General features: G+C 47.6%; 1 protein-coding gene across 7 annotated transcripts in view; it reads left to right on the top strand.

The window, feature by feature from the left end:
- Window positions 1-27412, top strand: part of MARCHF1 (membrane associated ring-CH-type finger 1) — a 711901-nt gene extending 684489 nt beyond the window's left edge. For all 7 annotated transcript variants that reach the window (XM_075930152.1, XM_075930153.1, XM_075930151.1 and 4 more), the window contains 2 exons: window positions 14907-15054; window positions 25386-27412. In XM_075930152.1, the coding sequence (XP_075786267.1) occupies window positions 14907-15054; window positions 25386-25684 (447 nt within the window). In that variant the 3' untranslated portion in view covers window positions 25685-27412. The remainder of the gene's footprint in view (window positions 1-14906; window positions 15055-25385) is intronic.
- Window positions 27413-27759: the final 347 nt, after the last annotated feature.

Raw genomic sequence — 27759 nt, 5'->3', positions numbered from 1 at the left:
GAGTGCGTGCCAACTACTTTTGTTAAAATATCTGTTTGACTTAATATATTTCTGTGACATTGAGTATTTTTCCCAGATCTGTGAAAGAGCTCTGTGTAGATCAAAAGCTTGTCTCTCACCAGCAGCAATTGGTCCAGTAAAAGTTATTACCACACCCATCCTGAGTCTCATAGTACAGCAGCAGTACTGACAGCCTCACCAGCCCTCTGGAAAAGGTGGGAGAGGGCCCAGGTCTGGGCCCTGGAAGGGGTTGTTACCTGCACAAATTTCTCTGTCACTTGCACACTTTAGGGACACCCACCCTTACCCAATTCCTAGGGCTCAGGGTGTAACTTCCTGCAGGTTTGGAGGATCTTTTGCTACTGAAAGAGCTTTACACAGTAATAGTTTTATTCTCTATTTATTGGCAATTCCCAAGCAAGCAGAATACACATGCTAAACACACTGTGTCATGCTCACCAATCCTGATAAAGGCAAGCAGACTTCCCTGTTGGCCAGGCAAGGTCAGTCTCTCTGGATCTTAGCTGCTGCCCATCTTGGTCATGCAGAGGAGGCTGTGTCTTGGAAGTGAGTTTCTTTCTTTGACCCCAGTTTATGTAACAAAACTTGAGTCCTGCTTAGCTATACTGTAACCAATTATTTTAGTATAATTTTACTAACCAACATACTGTAGCAATTACCTAACCAATCATACCCCACTACTTCAGTTGATTTACACCTAGCAAAATTAATTACACAGCAGACAGAAACAGTTACACAAATCATAGAATGTGGATTCCATCATCTCAACTATTGGTAAACAGCTTCTTGCTGGATGAAATGCTGTTAATTAAGTTTTCTCTTTACCCATCTTGATATCTGTTTCTTTATCTGGTGCCATTAGGATAGGATCCCTCTCACAGCCTAGTGTGACACTATTTTCATGCAATTTAGATGGAATGTGACTCCAGGCTTTACAGCTAATGGCTGCTGCTCTTCAGTCTGGCTGCAGAAGAAGGCTTTAGTTGAGGCCTTCCACTTATGGCTACAGAAAAACCATATTATTATAGGGTGGGGCCTAGGTGGGGTTGGGACTAGGCACCCCTCAGTGCTGCACAGAGTGTGCCTCATGGTACCGCAGCAGCAATTTAATAGGCCCAGGAGCTCCAGGCACTTTTGTATCACCGAGCCTTGGGGCAGTTGGCCCCTTTGCTCCTCCTATTGATGAGCCTGCAATACAGATGTAATATTCTGGTGCATTTGTTAAAATGAAAATTATTGTGTCAGCCTACTACAAGAAGATAAATATCCTGAGTGGTTCTAAATCCCTCATCAGCACTTCCACTGCTGTGCTATATTATTCCTTTTGTGGGTGGGTGTGCTTGACCTGCTACTGCAAGCTCTAGGTCCCTTTGAATCACTGGGCCCTGGGGTAGTTGCCCCCTTTGCCCCCTCCTGTGCTTGCTTGTGTTTGCCCCAGATGAAAAGGAGAGAAAGAGCTGAGAGATGCCTATGAAGTTTGTAACACACACTTCCGGAAAACACAAAGCATCCTTTGTATAAATAGGGACTTTACTGGAGTTGTGGCAGAAATGGACAGTCACCACCCATACTGACTCCTATGGGTGCAATTCAATCTTTTTAATGTTGTACTTATATGCTTTCTCCAGCTGCCTCCCCACAGTCAATTTAGACTGCTTTTGCTGTTTCTCTGGTCTATCCTCCTTGCAACTGTCTCTTTTTCTCTACCTGCCTCATTAGAGCACCTCCTCTAAGGCAAAATTCTTCTCTTAGTTGTAGGTTGACTTTGAAGGCAGCCCTTCACTTTTATCACTTTCTCTCTCTTCTGATGCTGCTTCATTCCCTTCCCCAAGGTCTCTCTGATAGCCCTCTTTCTGTATCGTTTTGCCTCCTTAGTTAGGTTCAAAAGCCTTTTATTACATAAAAAGTTTAATGGGTGGCCAGTAACTTGGCTGCCCGGGGAAACTAGCCTCTGTTCCCTCCCTTTGTGCCCCCCTCTTCAGGCCCCCTAACTCGTGCAGGTGCCCAAACTATGCCCATCACTGCCCACAACCCCAGCACTGCTCAGCTGGGAGCAGGCAGGCAAAGCCCCAGCTCTGGTGTGCAACAGCTTCAATGCCCAGAACTTCTGGGAGATGCAGCTGCTGCTCCCACAGTCCCAGAGCTCTGGCCCCAGAGCATTGGACAGGCAATGTGTCCAATCCCAACTCCCTGTGGGAGGGGCCACAATAACCTGTTTGCGGAATTTCAGTCTGCCCTGGCCTATGGTATCTGCTGCCTATGCTATTGTATCAACCCATAAATGAGCCAGACTGATTCCCGTTATGTGTCTGTCAGTGTCCTGCTGAGACAGAGACCTTGGGATGAGCTGGTGATTAGTCTGCCAATATCACAACGACTGCTTAAGGAGAGATTTTCAGCTTATATAAATAAAGTAAAATGTTGTATAAGCATATTTAGATTACAGAAACTCATACAATGAGATCATAGAGGAGCACTATAAAAGAGCCTTCAAAATAGGCCAGAACTAGAGCCAATACTTGTTCACGATGGAAAGGAGTGTACATTAACACCCACACACCCTAACATTTCATCTGGTTTGGTTTGATAGTATGGGTTTATTCTAACATGAAAGTTTGAAACTGTTTGGAAATGGGGGGATTTACTTAGGCTTGATTGAAAGTTCAAAGACTTTCCATTTCTATCACTGAGTTCTTTTATGACGTTTTTAGTGTACCTGAAGGCTCTTTCCTAACAACAACAACATGCTTGGCAGTGTGGGTGCAAAGTGTCCATGTCCATAAGTTTAAAAGCTCCACGAAGTTATTACTGATCTGGTACATCCCAATTAAACATTGGTGACCACAACGTTGCTACTTGTCCATGTCTGGGCAATGTCTCCTGACCTTGAGTCCAATCTTCGGGGCTCAGTGTACAGGGACACTATCGCTGAGGCAGGGGATATGGCCAAAAAGTTCAAGCTAGCAGTAACCAATAAGGGCTTCAATTCTCTCGAGGCCAGTTCTCAATAACACAACCCTATTACTGATAAAAATCAAACTATCAAAAATGCCCATCCGTCGCTGTTCATAGTGCATATGAAATGCCTCCAGTCTCCTGCTGTCTTGTTTAAGCAACTGGGCTAGTGAGTGAGGGTAGCTGTGACCCTGGCCCAAAGCACATTTAACTCAAGCAGAACAGCTTCAGCAGACAAGAGAACAGCAAGGCCAGGGCTATTACAGGGCAGGGGCAGGCATAGGCACTATAGGAAACTTAATCCCACACGGGCTACAGTGCAAGCTCACTGACAAATCTCTAGGCTACAGCTTCCACAAGCAAGAGGGAAACAAGCCCTCCAATGCCCAGGGGACATGCAGCACAACTGTGTTTAAAACTCTTCCAAAGTCCTTTTTAAGGCAGGCAGAGGGAGGAATCAAACCCACAGTATCACTAAGCAAGGTAGGAAGTCTAACCCTTAGACTACAAAGCACAGAGTTGCTGCCTCTCAAATAATATTTAATTAAACTAACTCAGGCGGTCCCCAGCCACCATCACCAAAGCTAGCTGTACAACCCAGGCACGTACGTGGGCTGCAGCACATCCTTCTTCTCATGTACCCTTTTCAGGGAGCAGAAAGGGGAACTGCTTGGACAATCCTCTAACACAGCAGAGAAGCCCCACCTCTGGCCTACAAAGGAAGACTCATACACCACAGAGGAAATTAAAATGGTACAAATGGCCAGACTTGGTCAGACCAATAATCCTGCTACTCCAGTTGCCCATCTTCCTACAGTGGCTGATGCCAGATGCTTCAAAGGCAATGGATAGAAGAGGGCAATTATCAAGAGAGCCATCCTGTCAGTCAACCACTCCCAACAACTGGTAGTCTGAGTTTTTGGGATGCCTGCAGCATGGGATGTGTCCCTGACTCTTGGCTAATAACCTTTGGTGAAGCAACTCCATGCACTTCCTTTTTTATTTAACTCACATCTTCCTGCAAGCCACAGTCAGCATGTGCCCTCCTTGCTAGTCGATGTCATGAAGGCCAAACTGTATCACCTTTGGTTTACTTTAAATCTGCTGCCTATTCATGTCCTTGGGTTACCCTGACTCGTGTTATATGAAGAGGTGAATAACACGTCCTTATCTCCTCCACGTGGCTTTCAGAGCTCAAGCATAGCTTGCCTTTGTAATGGCTTTCCCTGTTCCCAAAGAGAGACTGGCTCCCTGTTCCCAAAGTCAGAGTTGAGGCTCCTAGCTATTAGTCTAAAGGTTACATGGTAGGCATCAGCATCCTTCCCTCACTCTCCTCAGTTGTTTAGTGGGGCATTCAAATATACCTCATGAGAAACAATTTTGGCACATAAGTCGTTCCTGGCCAAGGATCACAAACAGCAGTCGGTACTTGGGAGGGGTAGACGCTGGTTCAGTTTCCTTCTTCCTGACACACGAGATTTTAATAGGACTCTGCAGTCTCTCACATGTGAGTCCCAGTTATTTGTTTAAGTAGCATTTAGACAAGGTCTAATTGCTGAATCCCTTTGTAGTCCAATAATCTGGGTGCTTGCTCACCTGTGTGGGTGATGTGGGTTGAATCCTGTCTCAGAAGGGACCTGAGCCGCTGTCTCTGAAGTGAACATCCAGCAGCCTGACTAAGAAGTGGTCTCTTTGGGGTGGGCCTACCTTATCCTGTTCTGCTGCAATTGTTCCACTTTCATTTGGTATTGCCAGGGCTGTTCCCCACTCTGGGGCCCGCAAAAAGCTCAAAACTTTGCCTTTACAGACACTGGTTATCAAAAACTTCCCCCAGAATCACAATACACAGATTTTGGGGAATTTGCTGCCACCATCAAGTGCTTTTTATCCTTAAAAGTGAGGGTGAACACTTGAACTCACCCCAAGGGCTACCCCAAAACAGCTTGCAAAAAAGAAAAGAAAAACAAGCTGTTGGCTCTGGTAGCTGACCCTTCAGTCAGAAACATGAAGACATGCGTACACACACACAGACAGATCTACGAGGACACAAGAATCAAATCATTGCCTTAAAAGAAGTGATTTTTATTATAAAACAAAAGATAAACTTGATAAAAGCATACTTTGCTGCTAGATATTACAGAGCAACTAAGGGAAACAAATTAAAACAGAGAAAAATCTCAGGCACAATGCTTAGATGGTAAAGGGGGAGGAGCGGCATAGATTCTCACAGAGCAGTTCAAACCAAACCACAAAATAAAGAAAAACTACCCTGAATGCGACTGGATTCACATTTCCCTGTTACTTCTAATTTTCTCTTTGTTCAGTCCACTCCCATGCTCTGAATTCCATGGGGGCATGGTAGTCCTGCCTGGGTTTAAATTATTCTGTCAACTCCTGGTTTCTTTCTCCCACACAAAGAAAACAGGAAAGGAACCTATATACAATTCAAATTTCAATACACACTCTCAATTGGCATAAACAACGAAAAGCACCTTATAGACTAACAGATTTATTGGAGCATAAGCTTTCATGGGAAAAGACCCACTTCATCAGATGCATGTAGTGGAAATTCCAGAGGCAGGTATAATATACAGGCACATAAAAAGAAAGGCGTACCAATCAAGAGGAAGACCATTAATAACAAGGTCAATTCAGTCAAGGAGGATGTGGCCCACTTTTAGCAGCTGATGTGGAGGTGTGATCACCAAGCAAGGAGAAACTGATTTTGTAGTTGGCTAGCCATTCGCAGTCTTTGTTTAATCCTAAATTGATAGTGTCAAATTTGCAAATTAATTGTAGCTCTGCAGTTTCTTTTTTAAGTCTGTTTTTGTTGCAGGATGGCTACTTTTAAATCTGCTACTGTGTGCCCAGGGAGACTGAAGTGTTCTCCAACAGCAGGGGTTCCCAAACTTTTTGACACGGGGACCAGTAAATCCATTAAGGAGCTTTTGGAGGACCTGTACCATTCATTTGCATATTTGCCTATTCATTAAGCAAATGATGAATATGCAAATAAGTTTCTGGTCCTCCAAAAGCCGTCAGTGCCATCTTGAGCAAAACTTTTGATATGGTCACCCACAATATTCTTGCCAGAAAGTTAAGGGAATATGGATTGGATAAGTGGACTGTAAGATGGATAGAAAGCTGGCTAGAGCAGGGTTTCCCAAACTTTTTACTTTAGTTGAAACCCATTTTTTTAGTACTGTTTTTTGCAGCCTAAAAATATAAATGCATATAAAAAAAAATGAAAAATGAATACATTTTCACTGCATATTATTTATTCACAATAACACTACATAACATAAATCTTAATTACAATTTAACCAGTAGAATTTTAACAGTTGTAAAGTTTGTTTATTTATAATTGAATGAGTTGAATATAAGTTATTTGTGTGCACTTTATAGCTTTTAAATAACTAAAAAGAGAACTAATGGCAAGGGTGATATTGTTTTGTGTCACATAGCAACTTTGTCAGGAGCAAAAGAAGAAAGTTTCATCTTCAAATCTGGTTCAACATTCAATCTATTTCTATATTTATTTTTGAAGAAAACCAAAGATGAGAAACTAGTTTCACACTTACATGTCGTGACGAAAGGCATAAAGAATTTGACTGCTTTCTCAGATAAATGTGAATATTCATTTCTACAGCTCAACCAAAAATCAATCAAGGAGAGTTTATCAAAGTTCTCTTAAGGCAGAGTCACAGGAAAGTTCAATTAATGAATCCACTTCTGTTGCACTCAATTGTAGTATTTCTTCATTTTTGGTGTCAACAGTAAACGGGTTCTTAATCCACATTTTACTGGCGTCAATTGGAGGAAAATATTTATTTAAACTTTGTTAGCCCCAAGAGGTGTTCTTGGATTGCTGCAAGAATCGCATCGAGATACTAGTTTCAGCATATTTTTCTTATAATTCAGTTAAAGTACAAAAAGACTTAAAGTTTCTCTTGTTAACTCGCTATGCCCATAAACTAAGTGTTTTAATTGTTGCCTCAACTTTTTCATGAACTTTGAAAATATTAATTTTAGTGCCTTGTAAATTCAAACTTAAATCATTTAGAAGACAAAGTATGTCACATAAGTAAGCCACCATTGTTTTGTTAACCAAACAAATTCATGAAACCTATCTTTAAATGTAAATATAACATCTTTTGCTGATGGAGGCTGTCACTCCAAGAATAAAACTTCATCCTTCATTTCAAAGAGTTGTTTCAAAATGTTTCTTTTCGACAGCCATCGAATCTCACAGTGTAGTAAGAGATGCTCATGTTCACTTCCTAATTCGTTGCACAAAGCAGTAAAGATTCTGGAATTCAAAGGATGAGATTTTATATAATTTATAAACTTCACACATTCTTGAAGAGTGGAACTCCAAAGTGATGGCATAGTTTTCACAGCTAATGCCTCTCTGAATACTGTAGTGCACCCATACACAGTCAGGCGCTACAGTTCGAATCCACGGAACAAGCCCAGTGCGAGACCCTGCCATTGCTTGAGCCCCATCACTGCTCAGTCCAACACACTTTTTCCAGTCAATATCACTTTGAATAATACAATCATTTATTAGCTTAAAAATTTCAGCAGCCGTTCTTGTTGGAAGTGGTTTACAAAATAAGATCTTCTTGAATGGAGCTTTCATAATCATATCTAATAAAACACATCAAATTGGCAGCATCAGCTATATCAGTGCTTTCATCCACTTGTAATGCAAAAAACTGACTATTCTGTATTCGGTGAATGAGCGTTTTTTCAATATTTTTCACCATTTCTTCAATTCTACATTTTATTGTATTGTTGGATAAAGACAGAGAACCCAACTGATTTCCCTTTTTTCCTCCATAAATACAGGATGTAATAATATTCAATGCAAGAAGTATTAACCTTTCACCAACAGTATGCAGGAAACCTGTCTCGGCTATTAGTTTTGAAACTTCATATGAAGCCAACACACAGTTTTCATTTGAAGAGCCCATAGAAAGTGCATGCTTTTTTTTTTAAAAGCAAAAGCTAATTCATTTCTCTTATTTATGAAAAAAATCTATGGGCTTACTCGCGTATTCTGGATGTTTGCATTCCAAATGGCGTTTCAGTTTTGATGGTTACATGCACTCGTTGGATAGTTGTGTGTGACAGATTAGGCATAATGGCAAGTGATTATCACTACCAACACTTATAAAACCAAATTTCAAATACTCAATCAGAATAATTGCGGGTCCAAGGAGTTTTTATCATCTTCTTCTCACTTGTACTAGGCTGCACATCATTCAAACATTTTGTAGTTGTATTTCCAGTCACATTCTTCAGCCATTTATCCATATTGAAGATGAAAATGAGAGGGTATGTTGTTGAAAATAAATGAAAAAAGCTTAAGCAGTTAACCTAAGAGGACGTGCATGTTGTCCCACTGTGCGGAAACAAGCTGAGGCTGCTGTATCACATGACAGGAAAACCAATGACACAGGCTTGGCTGCATGAAAATACACGTGCTTCCGGGGAAACAAAGCCCTTTCCCTCTACCCTTGCCAGGTGGCCTGCACTCTCCGACCCTGTGCGGCCCCTACAGAGAGCCCGCCCCCTGGAGGAGCCACTGAATTCCCATAAGTAGTAGTCCACCACTCACCCATGGAGACCACCGCCATCCAGCAACCCCAGTTGTATCCTCCGTCCAGCCAGGGCTTGGGGATGCTGGGAGGCCAGAACTCCCAGCTGTATCCTCCGTCCAGCCCGGGCCAGGGCTTGGGGATGCGGCACCACATGGGCATGCTTGGAGCCCGGAACACCCCAACAGCCATGCCGCAGCCCGGTAGCGGGCTGCGGCCCATAGTTTGGGAAACGCTGTCCTACAGGTTTTTGTATGTTACCATTCCTGATATCTGATTTGTGTCCATTCTTTTACATAGGGACTGTTCAGTTTGGCCAGTGTATATGGCAGAGGGGTATTGCTGGCACATGGCGTATATTACATTGGTAAATGTGTAAGTGAATGATCCCGTGATGGTGTGGTTTATGTGGTTAGCTTCTGTGATGGTGTCACTGTGTAAATATGGGGGCAAAGTTGGCACCAAGGTTTGTTGCAGGGATTGATTCCTAAGTGAGAGTTACTGTGGTGTGGTATATAGTTGCTGGTGAAAATAATGGTTCTCTTAATTGGTTCTCTTGGCCCCCTGGCCAAAACCTTTGCTAGCGACCTGAATTAACAAGAAAGATCCTGATTAGATCACCAGTGCTGGAAGTTCTCTGACCACTGCCTCCACAAGATGATAGCCTGGCCAAGATAATAGCTGGGTTATAATGCCCTCCAGATTAATATTTAGGGTGAAGATCAAGTTCATAGGATGAGCATCTGTGGGAGGAGTTTGTTCAGAGATGTAAAAGATCTAGAGAGTCAAATGAAAAGAGGTGTTTTAGGATTTTGCACCTACAACCTTGTCAGTGAATGTTGAGATCTCCCAGGACTATACATCTGCAGTATATCACCATCGTTGCCAAAAGCTGTAAAAAAATTCATAGAGGAATTTCATCAAAGCTGTGTTATACAATATTGCTGGCCACATCCTGAGGCAAAGCTCTCTAACTTCAATAAGTATGCGCGTAACTATTGAGCCAGATTTTAGATCATGTGCGTGAGTCACTGGGAAGCCTAGAGCTGGCATAGTGGCTCCCATTCTGTTCTCACATTACCCCTTATAGCGCAGGAGATATAGCTGAGGGTGTAACCAGAACCCATCTGTATTGCAGTGATCCCCAGCTGCTAGAACAGCCTTCAGAGTAGCCCACAACTTATGCTGCAGACTAACCTAGTCTGTGATCAGTGAGCCAAAAAGAGACAATTTTTCTTCCCCAAGAGCAGTTTGGAGGTAGCCTTGGATAGCAGCTGTGATATGCACTTTGTCTAGTCAAAGCAGTGCAAAGTAGTCAGCATGGCTTTGAGAATCTTATCATTAGTCACAGTGAGTACATCTAACTATAGTTAAACCCTCAAGGTTGGCCTATGTCAGATGACTCAATCTTGGGGGGGGGGGGGTTTAGGCTATGGGGCTGGTTAGTTACAGAGTAGACATTTTGGCTGCAGCTCAGGTCCTTGCCCTTCCCTTCCCTCCCCCCAGAACTAAACAGTACCATAGCCCAATCCCAAGTCAGCTGACATGGACCAGTCACAGCTGTTTAATTGCAATGTAGTCATTCCCCATATGGACATAAGTGAGAGAAATGTGTCAGAAAATGCAGCCCAAAATTACACTGTTGCCATATCATTTTACAGACTCATTTAATTGTCTACCCTTTATAAATTCCTCATCTTTCTACATTAGCGCTTGCTAGTGTTCTCCTTCCTGTCTAATATATTTATTTAGGTATAGGCCCTTAGCTCTATTAGCACACAGTTTCAAGTAGAATTTCATTTTGGTACTTTTTTGCATTCTTTATTGGTTCTCAGCTTTAATATCCTGTTAACTTAATTAACCTACTTGTAGTGGGGTGTATCAGGCCCTTTGAGGCTCCCTACTGAAGACCTCATGGTCCTATCAAACTCCCCACCCCAGAAAAGGAGAAATAAAGGTGCATCCTCCAAGCCTGGTGGATCAGCCCTTTGCAGTTAGAGGGCCTTAGAAGAGAACAAGGTAACTACACTACTGAAATGAAACTAGTGAATACCAATACCATTAAATACTGCTACCAATAGGTACATAAGAGAAAATGCGATGACAGATGTCTGTAGACAACCCATGTATTTCAGGTAAAGCAGTCAACATTAACATCAGGTATTTAAACTGAGGTGTAATTGTTTTGCTCCTTTTCCAAAAGACTGCATTTTCCTTAGAAATCTAATCTTTTGTGGAAAGGCTTGAATGGCATTTTCACCTTTAAATGATGAAAAGTCTACAGGTCTAGTATTTTAAGTTATGATGATGGATGGATGTCAGGCTGTATAGAATGTAGAATAACTACTGTTGTTATATACTATCTAAATTAGCTACAAGACACAAAGAACTGAGCACAAATTTCTCTTTCTTATGCCTGTCCGTGAACAAATAATCACACAGAAGCTTCTATTTTGCATTCAATGATACCAAGAGGTGATAGTCTGAGAAAATTGAAAAGACTAAATGCTTGACATGTACCTGGCAAGAAGACTGATAGTTCTGTCTCATCTCACACTGGAATTGCTGAAAGAACTCACAGCAAAGTATTATGTTAAGACTGCAAGATTTAATGAGAACTGTAATAAAACCAGCTATCCCAAGGCCTTGGGAGTGAATGCTCCAGAGACCTCAGAGAGGAATCTATAGCAGCAGCTGTGAAGCAAGCATATAAACCTAGAAAATTCATCTAGACCACCTGCTATAACTGTTAACTTGAAAATAATCCATGAACATCTTGCACATTGATCTTGTTTTTATCTGAATTTCAAAAAATACAGCTCAAAGTGAGTTGTGGGGGAGAGATTGCTATGAAAAACTGAACATTGTTTGATCCAGCACACCATTTATAGGTCCACTTGCTTGTAAAAGTAGTCATCTGAAACTATGGCACAGCACTAAGGTAATGACGTATTCCAACTTTACCTAATCAAGTACAGGTTTGACCTCCCTAGTCAAGTACCCTCGGGCTCTCTGAGCTCTCCTTGGGGCCACCAGCCTCCAAGGTCACTGGCCCCTGATCCTGGGCTCTTCTCCCAGCCGCCAACTTCGCTCCTAGCCTCAGCTTGGCTCCCGGCCACCGGCTCCTGTTGCCCACCCAGCTCTGCAACAAGTCCCTGCTGGGGTCCTGCTGCCCACCAGCTACCACTCTGTCACCAGGCCTCTCTGGTCCAGCAACATCTATGGTCCGGCCAGACCATGGATGTTGTTGGCCCAGAGACATTCAACTGATACCATTGCTGTAGAATCCACTATAGGCAATCAATCAATCAACATTTCACTTTAATCAAGAAGGGGGATTAATATGAAAGTTGAAAGGTGGATAAGCAACTGGTTAAAGGGGAGACTACAGCGGGTCATATTGAAAGGTGAACTGTCAGGTTGGAGGAAGGTTACTAGCGAATTTCCTCAGGGATCAATTTGGAGCCAATTTTATTTAATCTTTTTATCGCTGACCTTGGCACCAAAAGTGGAAGTGTCCTGATAAAATTTGCAGATGACACAAAGTTGGGAGGTATTGCCAATTCAGAAAGGGATCAGGATATCATACAGGAAGATCTGGATGACCTTGTAAATTGGAGTGGTAGCAATAGGATGAAATTTAATGGTGAGAAGTGTAAGGTTATGCATTTAGGGATTAATAACAAGAATTTTAGTTATAAGCTGGGGACACATCAGTTGGAAGTAACAGAGGAGGAGAAGGACCTTGGAGTCCTGGTTGATTATAGGAGGACTATGAGCCGCCATTGTGACATGGCCGTGAAAAAGGCTAATACGGTCTTGGGATGTATTAGGCGAGGTCTTTCCAGTAGGGATAAGGAGGTGTTAGTGCCATTATACAAGGCATTGGTGAGACCCCATTTGGAGTACAGTGTACAGTTCTGGTCTCCCATGTTTAAGAAGGATGAATTCAAACTGGAACAGGTAAAGAAGGGCCACTAGGATGATCCGAGGAATGGAAAATCTCTTTTATGAAAGGAGACTCAAGGAGCTTGGCTTGTTTACCTTAACCAAAAGAAGGCTGAGGGGGGACATGATTGCACTCTTTAAATATATTAGAGGGATAAATACCAGGGAGGGAGAGGAGTTATTTAAGCTTAATACCAATGTGGACACAAGAACAAATGGATATAAGCTGGCTAGTAGGAAGTTTAGACTTGAGATTAGACGAAGGTTTCTAACCATTAGAGGAGTGAGGTTCTGGAACGGCCTTCCAAGGGAAGTAGTGGGGGCAAAAGATCTATCTGGTTTCAAGATTAAACCAGATGGCTACGTCTACACTGGCCACAATTTCCGGAAAAGCCATGCAAATCAGGTAAGTCGGGATAGGGAAATGTACGGGGGATTTAAATATCCCCTGTGGATTTAAATAAACATGTCCACCGCTTTTTTCCCGGCTTGGGGAAAAGCCGGAAAAAAAGCGTCTAGACTGGTGCGATCCTCCGGAATAAAGCCCTTTTCCGGAGGATCTCTTATTCCTACTTCAAAGTAGGAATAAGAGATCCTCCGGAAAAGGGCTTTATTCCGGAGGATCGCACCAGTCTAGACGCTTTTTTTCCGGCTTGGGGAAAAGCATGGGGTACAGATCACAGCTGGAGGATTCTCTGCATCTTGGGGTCTTCAAAGTATTTGAAGGCTTCAATATCTGAGATATAGGTGAGAGGATTATTCTAGGAGGGGGTGGGTGAGATTCTGTGGCCTGCACTGTGCAGGGGGTCAGACTAGATGATCATAATGGTCACTTCTGACCTTAAAGTCTATGCGTCTATGAGAATGTCTAAATTATATGTCTTTAAAGTTGCCATAAGGTTTCAAAATTAAGCAAATTTATACAAAATCAGAGAAATAAACTCTGGTTTTATGCATTCATCTGCTTGTAAGTGTCAATTTGTATCTTGCTATCATAGGTTGAACATATGAAGAAAATGCATAAAATAAAGATTGTAGATGACCATGAGGGAGGTTTTTACCATTGTATATGGCACTGGGGAGACTGTTACAAGAATACTGTGTCCAGTTCTAATGTCATACTTTAAAAACACTATATGAAGCTGAAAAAGTGAGGAAAGCTTTTGTAACATCCTTTGACCTACCCATCCTATCTTCAGCCTCAAATGTCTGGACTTAACTGTACCTGAACATAGCATCTTCCCCAGAATCATAACTATTTCCACATTCAGCATTGCTTCACTTGGAAAGTGATGCTTTTTGCACTATTACTGAAGTTGTAGCATCATAAAGGAATCGCTGTCCTGTAAAGAACACCAACATGACCATACAAATGGAGTATAAGTCCTGACAAGGGGTTAAATAGGTGCTATTGTTGGTAGAGGAATCACCTTTCTGCATGAGTTGGAAAGAGAAAGCACATAAATCTGTCAGAAAATTTTGAATCTAAATTTCCTTGCCTCCTCATCTTGCTCTGTTTTTTGTTTGTTTGCACTTCAGCTCTGTCCCATGCCTTGGGGCTCCCAAGTTCTGTATGTGTTGGCAGCTGAATTTACCTTCTGTTTTGTGCCATTTCTTAAATACTTTGTGAAGGAGCTACAACTATGTAACTTTCATTATCTCTAGAGTTCAGTCACATAACATCAGAAAGGTGGCAGTATTGTACTGTGTTTTCCACCTACTTTAATAGTACTCATGCAGGTGGTATCTGTGGATTTCAAAATTATTTATAAAAGTCAAAGACAATTTGTTTCTAAATACCCTATCTTTTTGTCTAAAAAGCAAGTATGTTAGTAGATTTGTTTGACTTAAGAGATGGCTCTATGGTAAAAGCAAACAAATATCTACAAAGTATTAACAAAAGGAAAAGCCTGAGTTTGAAGTCAACTGAGTTGTATGGGTATAATTGAGAAGAGACTTTTCCCTGATGCATCAAATCAATCCAGAACCAACCCCAGGATTAAGTGATGGGTTTTTAAGCAGCCAAGAACAGTTGGAGTTCTGGAAGATGTGAATTCTTCTTCATAGCTCCACATTTGGGGTGCATGCGGCAGTTAAAACTAAATAGTCATGTTCTGATTTTATTAGTCAGCTGTTGCTGCAGACAGACATAACACATGTTCCTAAGAACTTTTTTTTAAGAGATAGCATTTTAAGCATCACAAACTTTAAAAACCTACACCAGTTCATAAATACAGGATCATGTGGGAGGAGTCTCATCTGTGATCTCTTACCATGCCTAATCATATTTTCTTCATGTTTCACACAGGAATAACCAGAATGACAAGACAGCTTTGATTTTTAACAAGCCCGCTTAATTTAATTCTTTTCTGATTTCAGTGGGAGAAACTACAGATGACAACAAGTGAAAGGAGGAAAATAGTCTGCTCAGTTACATTCCATATTATTGCTATTACCTGTGTTGTTTGGTCCCTATATGTTTTAATAGATCGGACTGCTGAGGAAATTAAGCAAGGCAATGACAACGGTAAGTGTCTTTATATCCTTCTCTGCCAACAGTGAGGGGGTACAGATATGCAGACACATAGCAAGGTATTAGAGGCTTGGCTTGACAAAGCCAAGGACACAGAATTCAGTTTACAAACCTGTTTTTTGCTCACTGTATTTTCTTTCCTGCCATGCCAAGAGATCACAGTTCAATGCACCCATCACAACAGCTAAACTATTCAGTTCATTCTTTTCATTTAACTTCAGTAGCTCAGCTTTTTTAAACTATAATTAAAAATTGATGCATGAAACTCAAAGTTCATTGCAAGTTCAGAACATCCAAAAACCTTAAACCACTCATCTGACCTACTGACGTCTCTCAAGTCTACAAAATTGGGGTTGTAATTTTGCAACAGGCTCTTAGAAGATTCCAAGCAAGTTGACTTGACTTCCAGAGCCAGCACAAAATTCACTGGAGTGTAAAAATTCCTATGCAGCCCTTAATGTGGGAATTAAATGTCACAGAGGTCTTTTCCTGCATTCTCTGCACACAGCTGGATTTCATTCTCTGATAGCAGCCTTTTTTGTGATATTTCAGCACTTCAGGTTCTAATGGGTACCCATACATGCAAAGATTGAGCAAAATGAATGTAAGAGGGAGCAATTACTGGAACAGTTTAGAACAGAAATACAGTGAACCCTCGTTTATCGCGGTAGATAGGTTCCAAACCCTACCGCGATAGATGAAAATCCGCGAAGTAGAAGTAGGATCCTCAAAGCCTCGGGGGAAGCCGGCGGGGGGGGGCATCCCAGGCGCGCCTGGGCTGCTCCCCCGCCGGAGCCCCTCCGCGGCTTTCAAAGCCTCGGGGGAAGCCGGCGGGGGGGGGCATCCCAGGCGCGCCTGGGCTGCTCCCCCGCCGGAGCCCCTCCGCGGCTTTCAAAGCCTCGGGGGAAGCCGGCGGGGGGGGGCATCCCAGGCGCGCCTGGGCTGCTCCCCCGCCGGAGCCCCTCCGCGGCTTTCAAAGCCTCGGGGGAAGCCGGCGGGGGGGGGCATCCCAGGCGCGCCTGGGCTGCTCCCCCGCCGGAGCCCCTCCGCGGCTTTCAAAGCCTCGGGGGAAGCCGGCGGGGGGGGGCATCCCAGGCGCGCCTGGGCTGCTCCCCCGCCGGAGCCCCTCCGCGGCTTTCAAAGCCTCGGGGGAAGCCGGCGGGGGGGGGCATCCCAGGCGCGCCTGGGCTGCTCCCCCGCCGGAGCCCCTCCGCGGCTTTCAAAGCCTCGGGGGAAGCCGGCGGGGGGGGGCATCCCAGGCGCGCCTGGGCTGCTCCCCCGCCGGAGCCCCTCCGCGGCTTTCAAAGCCTCGGGGGAAGCCGGCGGGGGGGGGCATCCCAGGCGCGCCTGGGCTGCTCCCCCGCCGGAGCCCCTCCGCGGCTTTCAAAGCCTCGGGGGAAGCCGGCGGGGGGGGGGCATCCCAGGCGCGCCTGGGCTGCTCCCCCGCCGGAGCCCCTCCGCGGCTTTCAAAGCCTCGGGGGAAGCCGGCGGGGGGGGGCATCCCAGGCGCGCCTGGGCTGCTCCCCCGCCGGAGCCCCTCCGCGGCTTTCAAAGCCTCGGGGGAAGCCGGCGGGGGGGGCATCCCAGGCGCGCCTGGGCTGCTCCCCCGCCGGAGCCCCTCCGCGGCTTTCAAAGCCTCGGGGGAAGCCGGCGGGGGGGGGCATCCCAGGCGCGCCTGGGCTGCTCCCCCGCCGGAGCCCCTCCGCGGCTTTCAAAGCCTCGGGGGAAGCCGGCGGGGGGGGGCATCCCAGGCGCGCCTGGGCTGCTCCCCCGCCGGAGCCCCTCCGCGGCTTTCAAAGCCTCGGGGGAAGCCGGCGGGGGGGGGCATCCCAGGCGCGCCTGGGCTGCTCCCCCGCCGGAGCCCCTCCGCGGCTTTCAAAGCCTCGGGGGAAGCCGGCGGGGGGGGGCATCCCAGGCGCGCCTGGGCTGCTCCCCCGCCGGAGCCCCTCCGCGGCTTTCAAAGCCTCGGGGGAAGCCGGCGGGGGGGGGCATCCCAGGCGCGCCTGGGCTGCTCCCCCGCCGGAGCCCCTCCGCGGCTTTCAAAGCCTCGGGGGAAGCCGGCGGGGGGGGGCATCCCAGGCGCGCCTGGGCTGCTCCCCCGCCGGAGCCCCTCCGCGGCTTTCAAAGCCTCGGGGGAAGCCGGCGGGGGGGGGCATCCCAGGCGCGCCTGGGCTGCTCCCCCGCCGGAGCCCCTCCGCGGCTTTCAAAGCCTCGGGGGAAGCCGGCGGGGGGGGGGCATCCCAGGCGCGCCTGGGCTGCTCCCCCGCCGGAGCCCCTCCGCGGCTTTCAAAGCCTCGGGGGAAGCCGGCGGGGGGGGGGCATCCCAGGCGCGCCTGGGCTGCTCCCCCGCCGAAGCCCCTCCGCGGCTTTCAAAGCCTCGGGGGAAGCCGGCGGGGGGGGGGCATCCCAGGCGCGCCTGGGCTGCTCCCCCGCCGAAGCCCCTCCGCGGCTTTCAAAGCCTCGGGGGAAGCCGGCGGGGGGGGCATCCCAGGCGCGCCTGGGCTGCTCCCCCGCCGGAGCCCCTCCGCGGCTTTCAAAGCCTCGGGGGAAGCCGGCGGGGGGGGGGCATCCCAGGCGCGCCTGGGCTGCTCCCCCGCCGGAGCCCCTCCGCGGCTTTCAAAGCCTCGGGGGAAGCCGGCGGGGGGGGGGCATCCCAGGCGCGCCTGGGCTGCTCCCCCGCCGAAGCCCCTCCGCGGCTTTCAAAGCCTCGGGGGAAGCCGGCGGGGGGGGGGCATCCCAGGCGCGCCTGGGCTGCTCCCCCGCCGGAGCCCCTCCGCGGCTTTCAAAGCCTCGGGGGAAGCCGGCGGGGGGGGCATCCCAGGCGCGCCTGGGCTGCTCCCCCGCCGGAGCCCCTCCGCGGCTTTCAAAGCCTCGGGGGAAGCCGGCGGGGGGGGGCATCCCAGGCGCGCCTGGGCTGCTCCCCCGCCGGAGCCCCTCCGCGGCTTTCAAAGCCTCGAGGGAAGCCGGCGGGGGGGGCATCCCAGGCGCGCCTGGGCTGCTCCCCCGCCGGAGCCCCTCCGCGGCTTTCAAAGCCTCGAGGGAAGCCGGCGGGGGGGGGCATCCCAGGCGCGCCTGGGCTGCTCCCCCGCCGGAGCCCCTCCGCGGCTTTCAAAGCCTCGGGGGAAGCCGGCGGGGGGGGGCATCCCAGGCGCGCCTGGGCTGCTCCCCCGCCGGAGCCCCTCCGCGGCTTTCAAAGCCTCGGGGGAAGCCGGCGGGGGGGGGCATCCCAGGCGCGCCTGGGCTGCTCCCCCGCCGGAGCCCCTCCGCGGCTTTCAAAGCCTCGGGGGAAGCCGGCGGGGGGGGGGCATCCCAGGCGCGCCTGGGCTGCTCCCCCGCCGGAGCCCCTCCGCGGCTTTCAAAGCCTCGGGGGAAGCCGGCGGGGGGGGGGCATCCCAGGCGCGCCTGGGCTGCTCCCCCGCCGGAGCCCCTCCGCGGCTTTCAAAGCCTCGGGGGAAGCCGGCGGGGGGGGGCATCCCAGGCGCGCCTGGGCTGCTCCCCCGCCGGAGCCCCTCCGCGGCTTTCAAAGCCTCGGGGGAAGCCGGCGGGGGGGGGCATCCCAGGCGCGCCTGGGCTGCTCCCCCGCCGGAGCCCCTCCGCGGCTTTCAAAGCCTCGGGGGAAGCCGGCGGGGGGGGCATCCCAGGCGCGCCTGGGCTGCTCCCCCGCCGGAGCCCCTCCGCGGCTTTCAAAGCCTCGGGGGAAGCCGGCGGGGGGGGGCATCCCAGGCGCGCCTGGGCTGCTCCCCCGCCGGAGCCCCTCCGCGGCTTTCAAAGCCTCGGGGGAAGCCGGCGGGGGGGGCATCCCAGGCGCGCCTGGGCTGCTCCCCCGCCGGAGCCCCTCCGCGGCTTTCAAAGCCTCGGGGGAAGCCGGCGGGGGGGGGCATCCCAGGCGCGCCTGGGCTGCTCCCCCGCCGGAGCCCCTCCGCGGCTTTCAAAGCCTCGGGGGAAGCCGGCGGGGGGGGGCATCCCAGGCGCGCCTGGGCTGCTCCCCCGCCGGAGCCCCTCCGCGGCTTTCAAAGCCTCGGGGGAAGCCGGCGGGGGGGGGCATCCCAGGCGCGCCTGGGCTGCTCCCCCGCCGGAGCCCCTCCGCGGCTTTCAAAGCCTCGGGGGAAGCCGGCGGGGGGGGGGCATCCCAGGCGCGCCTGGGCTGCTCCCCCGCCGGAGCCCCTCCGCGGCTTTCAAAGCCTCGGGGGAAGCCGGCGGGGGGGGCATCCCAGGCGCGCCTGGGCTGCTCCCCCGCCGGAGCCCCTCCGCGGCTTTCAAAGCCTCGGGGGAAGCCGGCGGGGGGGGGCATCCCAGGCGCGCCTGGGCTGCTCCCCCGCCGGAGCCCCTCCGCGGCTTTCAAAGCCTCGGGGGAAGCCGGCGGGGGGGGGCATCCCAGGCGCGCCTGGGCTGCTCCCCCGCCGGAGCCCCTCCGCGGCTTTCAAAGCCTCGGGGGAAGCCGGCGGGGGGGGGCATCCCAGGCGCGCCTGGGCTGCTCCCCCGCCGGAGCCCCTCCGCGGCTTTCAAAGCCTCGGGGGAAGCCGGCGGGGGGGGGCATCCCAGGCGCGCCTGGGCTGCTCCCCCGCCGGAGCCCCTCCGCGGCTTTCAAAGCCTCGGGGGAAGCCGGCGGGGGGGGGCATCCCAGGCGCGCCTGGGATGCCCCCCCCCGCCGGCTTCCCCGGAGGCTTTCAAAGCCGCGGAGGGGCTCCGGCGGGGGAGCAGCCCAGGCGCGCCTGGGATGCCCCCCCCCGCCGGCTTCCCCCGAGGCTTTGAAAGCCGCGGAGGGGCTCCGGCGGGGGAGCAGCCCAGGCGCGCCTGGGATGCCCCCCCGCCGGCTTCCCCGGAGGCTTTGAAAGCCGCGGAGGGGCTCCGGCGGGGGAGCAGCCCAGGCGCGCCTGGGATGCCCCCCCGCCGGCTTCCCCCGAGGCTTTGAAAGCCGCGGAGGGGCTCCGGCGGGGGAGCAGCCCAGGCGCGCCTGGGATGCCCCCCCGCCGGCTTCCCCGGAGGCTTTTTAAAGTTTTGGTAACCGCTACTTCGCGGTTCGACCATCGCGGATTCATAATGTAATGAAAAAAGTCCGCGAAGTCGTGAATCCGCGATAGTCGAACCGCGAAGTAGCGAGGGTTCACTGTAGTCAATTATTTTTGTCAACATCCAAATTTCTTCATCAAGGCATAGTCAAGGTCCTAGATCCAGAGAAAACAATCAGTAAATATAAAGATTTGGTGGGGTTTTTTACAAAGCTTCTGACTGTCCAGATTTGATCTATAGTCTGACTATTGACTACTCTTGATTTAGAACTTTAAAACAAGCGTTGACTGTTATTTCAGTACTACTAATAGTATAATAGTTCTTTCAGGATACCACAGCCAGTATTACTGTGTTAAGGTTTTTGGGATCCGTTATGAGTTCACAACTGGATTTACATAGCTGATTTGTTTTACAACAGACTACAATGGGTTAATGAGCTAAGCAGATCATTTCCAACATGCTAGAGTATACTACATTCGTAGAGTTGCAAATGCTCTGCTCCTTTTAGTAGCCAGAATGCATTAAGGTAAAAATGTAACACATGGGAGAAAATCGTGGCCATGGATATGCCTCTGGGCTCTCAGTGAAGTCAATGAGGGAAACAGACAAGTACATTCAGAAACAGAATTTGATCCATAGAGAGTGGCATTATTTGAGTAGCTTGGACCTCCTACTGCAGACAAAACTGAATAGCTCTTATTCCCTACCATGAGGCAGTAGCATACCCACTCTTGCATACTAGCCTACTAACGTGAGAAGATGGGGGCGGGGGTTGGAAATTCCTAACACTATTTTCCCTACTGTTGCTTGGAATACAGGCAGTCCCCGAGTTACGCGGATCCTCTCCAGCAGACCAGGGAGAGGAAGCAAAGCGGCGGAACACGTGGGCAGCGGACAGCCCTGTCAGCTGGCCGCGTCCTCCGCAGCTTGGCTCTGCTTTGCCCCCCCCCCCCGTCCCCCTGGTCTGCAGACCAGGGGGATGGGGGGCAAAGCAGAGCAAAGCCGCGGAGCACACGGGCAGCGGACAGCCCAGACGCGTCTGGGCTGTCCACTGCCCGCGTGTTCCGCCGCTTTGCTCCCCGTCCCCCTGGTCTGCAGACCAGGGGGACGGGGAGCAAAGCCACAGAGCCTGAGGGCAGCAGGACAGCCACGGCGCATCTGGGCTGTCCCGCTGCCCCCGTGCTCCGTGTCTTTGCTCCGGACACCTGTGGTACAGCAGCTGGGGCGCTGCCAGTTGGTCCCGTTGCGCCGCTCTGGGCACGACTGGACCAACCGGGCAGCACCCCAGCTGTTCTGCCCCAGGCGTCCTGATTCAGCCACTGCTGGTCAGATTCAGCAGCGGCTGAATGAGGACGCCTGGGGCAGAGCAGCTTGGGTGCTGCTGGGTTGGTCCAGTAGCGCCGAGGAGCGGCGGCGCTACTGGACCAATCCAGCAGCACTCCAGCTGCTCTGCCCCAGGCGTCCTCAAGTCAGCCGCTGCTGAAACTGACCAGTGGCTGACTACAGGAAGCCCCTGCCCCGGGCTTCCTGGAATCAGCCGCTGATCGGTTTCAGCAGCAGCTGACTTGGGGATGCCTGGGGTTCTTAAATTGAATCTGTATGTAAGTCAGAACTGGCGTCCAGATTCAGCCGCTGTTGAAACTGATCAGTTTCAGCAGCGGCTGAATCTGGAAGCCAGTTCCGACTTACATACAGATTCAACTTAAGAACAAACCTACAGTCCCTATCTTGTACGTAACCCGGGGACTGCCTGTACTTACTCCAGAGTCTGGTGAGATGACAGAAATATGTACTCAAACCAGAAATCAGAATGGGTACATCTACACTGTGGGGCTATTTTGGGATACTGGAACTATCCCGAAATAGCTATTCCACGTCTATCGACACAGGCTGTTATTTTGAAATACATTTCAAAATAACAGGTGGCTTATTCTGACGTCCTGGTAATTCTTGTTCCACGAGGGTTAAGGGACATTTTGGAGTAGAGAGTTATTTTGAAATTTGGTCCTGTGTAGACAGAGCCAAATTATGAAATAAGTTATTTTGAAAAACACTTGAAATAAGCTACGCAATTTGCATAGCGCAAATGCTTAGCTTATTTCGAGCTAAGGGTGCTGTGTAGACACATCCAATACCTCCACTGCCTTAAATGGAGCTAGTGATTTACAGCAGCTGAGGCTATTGCCAGTGTGGAACTTTTCAAAACTAACAGTACTTCTCCACCAGTAGGTAGGATTTTCAGAAGATCCTAAATCAGTGTGTGGAGTAGCTGTTATTTGGAGTCCAACTGACTTTGACTTGTGCTAAAAGTCACTTTGATTTTCAATTTTTCAGGTGCCACTGTGATAAAGTTAGCACTTAGATAAGCGTTTATGATCTCTCACTTAACCATATTTTATCACAGATCTCCTTATCCAAGAAATTGCTGCTAAGATGTTTGAACTCAAATTACTGCCCTAATTGTTGCAATGAAGCTGAGCAATTGAGCATCTCAGTGGGTTTTAATCCTATGGCTGACAATATCCTTTCAGGAGTTACTTGCTCTGACTCCCAACAGTTTAATTTCTCCCTTCTTCAATTTTCCCAGGTGTAATATCTGGATAACTGGCATATTTCTCAGCATTGCTGTGAAACTAAAAAATCCTTAGCATATATAGAGTGCAAATCATGATCAAGGTGACTTAGAAACAGGATAGTTTAAAACATTTCTGTATGTGACTAAGAAATTTATTTAAAGTAAAATATCTAGAAAGCAGCATTCGTACAAAGGCTTATGACATGCATTCCCAAAATCACACTTGAGCATATTATGTATTGATGCCAACACTGTCATCATTAGATTTGATGCAGTAATGCACAGTTGAGGGTTTTTTGCCTCATTTTTAGCCATATTGCTGAACATATGAAGAAGTAGCTGCTGTGTTAATTATCCTGTGACTATAAAGCTGTTCCCACTATAGCAATAATTGATTTTTGTAAAATCGTTAGACTACTTCTAGGCTAAAGTGAATCATCTTAGCATTACTCATATCATTACTGAGTTCAGATTCTCTGTTCTGTAGCTATAGTGTCATCACCAGTAGAGACTTTTCTGCAATTATAGGAAGACCTTTCAAGTGTTTTCCTGTTTTTAAACTGAGAGCAAAGAGTGCAAAAAGGCATCCCAGGAACTTTGACGTTCTTATTTAACTAAGTAGGAAAATCATAATGTACTGGATTAGGAGAAAAAAGAAAAATAGAGAAGTCATGGATGGCAGATATGAGAGATAAGGGGAGGCAATTCACCATCCTGCTCCTTCTTCCTACCCCTAGTCTGAAGGTTTCTGAAGGCAGGCTGTTGCTGCTTGGAAACTGGTTACTCTTCCCCAGAAGTGGATCTGTTAACTTAAAAGTGAAAAGACTTCCAGCTTGCCAAACCTATTAGCATAATGCTGAACCTGTGAAAGAGCCATTAAGTAGTAATGCCCCCTTGAGATTGCCTCTTGAAGCTGATACACTTTAGTTAAATATTATTTAGACAGCGGTAACTCTGCACTTTGTAGTCCAGTGGTGAAACTATCTACCTTGCTTAGTAGTGCAGTGGGTCTGAATCCTCCCTTTGCCTGCCTTAAGAAGAGCTTTTGAGAGTTTTCATATGCAATTGTACTTCATGTCCCTTGGGCAATGCAGGACTTGCTTTCTTCTTGCCTGTGGAAGCTGTTTGTTTAAACATTGGTTGAGACAGGAGCTGTTACTGCCTTTTGTAGCCCAGAGGCCTTTGACTGTAGCAGGTATGGGTTTGAGTCTCCCCTGGTGCTTGTGCCTGTCCTGGTTCTGTAATAGCCTAGGGCTTGCTGCTTTGCTTGAGTTAAATGTGCTTTGGAACAAGTTCACACATACACAATTTCTAATCCAATTGCTTAAACAAGACAGCAGGAGACTGGAGGCATTTCACATGCATTGCTAACAGCGACTGAGGAGTATTTTTGACCATTTGGTTTTTATCAGTAACAGGGAGGCATTATTGAGAACTGGCCTCTAGAGGACTGTAGTAAGTTCTCATTGATAACTGTGAGCAGTGCTGTGGTCATGGGGCTGCAGCTTGCTCCTGCGGAGGTAAGGGCACTAGAAGAGGGGAGCACACAGGAAGGCTAGACTCCCTGAGCAACCAGCTCACTGGCCACCTTCGAGAGAGGTATAAAGAACAACAACAAAAAATTGTGGTGCTGATTTTTCACTAGGTAGATTTCTTTCCACTAATTTGCTATTGAACTAATGCTAGCTACAGCACTATGCCAGAACAACACAATATTACGTGCCATTGTTCCATGAGGTATAAAATAGGGCATGCCAGGTATTGACTCAGGAATATTTACATAGACCTTACTATGAAGCAAACTAGGGTGTAAATTTAGTAAATCTGTTCTGGTCATGTGAGTCTTGCTGCCACTCATTAAAATACTTTGTTAGCAGAATCCATGAAGCAACTTAGTGTGAAAGGCTAGGGCATAGTACACAATTGAGTTTCCTTGTAGATAGGGATGTTAACAGGTAGCCAAGTAATAGTTAACCCGCACTGCAAGCTGCTTGCCACAGGCAGAGAGGGCTGCTCCAGTCCTGCTGGGCCCCCAATTAGGGCTACCAGCTCCTTGCCTACGCGGGTAGGAAGCCAACACCCTGGGTGGGGCTGGAGCAGCCCCTGCCCAACAGAGCTAGAGCAGTCCCCCTCTGCCCTCCCCACCAACCAGTTTAAAACAGGGAATTTAACATTTAACTGGTTAATTAAATGGGATTTTACATCTCTACTTGTAGACCAGCCATCACACTTCAAACATCAAAATTAATATTTCTAATGAGCAGCTTAGTTATGTATTATAACAGTAGGACCCAAAACACAATGATCTTACCCTTCCAGTTCAGATAATTACATTGTCAACTTAAAATAGATGCTATGGGCGTAGATACCATCAAAAGATAAAAATGTCTGTTGTTGTTGTTAAGAACAGTATTATCTATCTCTGTCGGAGAACCTGATCCTGCATTTCTTGTTAAACACAAACTCCTCTTAATTTGCTAAAAGTTTAGGGATCTGATCCTGTTTTTTTGCACCTGTTCCTATGATCTAGGCTGGGGACAGCTGCTGTCTTCTACCATAACAACAGCTGCTCTTCTTGTTTGTGAAGACTGTATACATATAGTACATAACATTTGGAATCTTTTGAAAAAAAAAGTTAGGTTAACATACAGTACAGGGATGCATAGGCTACAGGAGAGAAGGAATCAGCAAGACATTATGAAATGACAATGATACTAATTTTAACTTTTTTCTTTGCAAGGTGTCCTTGAATGGCCATTTTGGACAAAACTGGTTGTGGTAGCAATTGGGTTCACTGGAGGCCTAGTCTTCATGTATGTACAGTGTAAAGTCTACATTCAACTGTGGCGCAGACTGAAGGCTTACAATAGAGTGATCTTTGTTCAGAACTGCCCAGACACTGCCAAAAAACTGGAGAAGAATCCTTCATGCATTCAGAACTCTGAAATAAAGGATGCTGTGGTAGTGCCAGTATCACAGACAGGTACAAACTCACAGCAATCAGCTGAAGAAATGACCTCTGAGGTCATGCCAGTTTGACAGAGGTGGCATTGTTTCTTCATTGAAGAAGGAAGCATAAGTGTTTTTTTTCACACCAGAACCACTACAGGAAGCAGAAACAATCCATGCATTTTAAATAAAAGAAAAAAATCCCTGACTAGGGAAATGGATAGAGTGATGCACCATGCATTACTTATGGAATGTGACAGTTTGTGAAATAGCTTCTCAATTAGTCGCCCAGGTGTAGTGGAAGTATAGCAAGTACAACAGAGAATAATCCTAACAGAAATGACAAAATGACTTATTTAAACTGGATGACCAGGAGGAAACAGATCTGCTATAACTGTTCTGTTTACAGAAAATGAACAACTTACCATCTATTTGTTACTACTAGGCATCCTATTTGCTGATCATCATCACCTTAAAAATACACTTCAAGGTACCATCATTGATAAATCATTCACATAAAACATAAATCAGCAAAGTAAACTGACCTGCACCATGTCACTCACTTTCTAAATCTCGTAAAGTAATCATTTCATAGTTGTATGGCTACAGTGGAGCCTGAATGTTTTGGCAGCCATGTGAGCTGAGGATATGTAAAGCACATGTTTAATGTTTTTGGATATGTAGGTTTTTCTTCTCCCAGAATCAAAACTTAGTCTTTGAGTCCCCTAATTGTCTCAAATACTTCCTTGGTCCTGTAAAATACTTTAGCCACAGGGCTAAAATTATTAGCTCTACATGTGGACCAACTTTTAGTGCTGCTTATCTAAATAGTGAATTCATATGAACTCTATGCCAATATTTGTAGAAAGGATATACAGTAGATGGTGTTTGTCCATGTTCATGAAAACTTAAGTATGATCAAAGGCATTACAAATTGAAGCATACAGTCCATTACAAAAGATTATGAAATGAATTTAACTTTCAGTCCTAGTGTATAAAAAGCAGAGTGAGGGGGGAGAGAGAAGTTTTGGATTTTTTTTTTTTAACATTCATGCTGCAGCAATTAAAGTAATCACAAAAAAGAGCATACCTAAATGTATTAAGATGTCAGTATCATTCTACTCTGACTTGTAGTATCTGTCCTCTATTCAGGATAAGGCTGAGCAATTAGGGATTCAACAGTTCAGTTAATTATGTGTTGAGCATTTTCATGTAAAACTGAAATGTGAATAACTTTGAAAAGTGCAATAGATAAATGAATGTAGATAAAATGGTGTCCAACAGAAGTGAGTTACATACAGAATTATGTGATCCACTTTTGGTTGTTATGGAATTTAATATTGGGACACTAGCCCAAGTGGCTGGAAGTACATGTGTATTGGTTTGGTTAAGTTGGGGACTATAGTAAGCTAGAGCCCTCTTTGATCATGTGTTTAGGAAATTATTGTGCGTGCATAAAGAGTGGACAGGAAATCAAACATTTTGTGGATGTAATGCATCACACACAACCTCCTCTACAGAATGTAATTATCCTGAGTTTTTCTAACCTTAAAGTACCATAAGTGGCAGTTGAGTTGCAAGTGCTGTACAACTGAGTATTAGGCACAGTTCAGAGTATGGGGAGATGTACTTCAACTGAAATTGTCCCGTGAAGAGAATCTAAGGGATGGGATGAGGGGAAAGTGAAGAATTTAGTGTCTACTCAAAAGCCCATTAAACACAACTGTGATTCTCCCATTGATTGAAGGAGGCTTACAGAATTATTTAGGAAATTTGCTATCAATGTTTGTTACAAAAAAAAATTAACTTTGCACTTTTCTGAATAAATGTTGGGTAAATATTACTGCTCTTGGTTTTGTTTTTTTTTTAATTTTCAGAAGATCTTAGTAGTCCATAAGGTAGAGTCAAATGCCGTTTTTTTCATTTTCAGACCATTTTAATATGAAAAGAAATTCCCTAACTTTTATCCATGTTTTCTGTAAGGGAGGAAATGTGTATGTAATAGACATGAGATTAACAATAGCGCATAAGCCAGTAGCCAGGTAATTCCCATACTCTGACTTGCCCCCCTTTCTGGAAGCAGAGATGGTGGCTTTTTATAAACTAGGTCAGCTCAGGTTACCAAGTTACTCTCTCTGCTTTTGGGCAGAGCCCGGAAGTGAAAG

This window comes from Pelodiscus sinensis, chromosome 5 (genome assembly GCF_049634645.1).
Source record: "Pelodiscus sinensis isolate JC-2024 chromosome 5, ASM4963464v1, whole genome shotgun sequence".
NCBI lineage: Eukaryota > Metazoa > Chordata > Testudines > Trionychidae > Pelodiscus > Pelodiscus sinensis.
The sequence above is the reverse complement of the archived record's forward strand: the minus strand, read 5'-3'. Positions and strand labels throughout refer to the sequence as shown.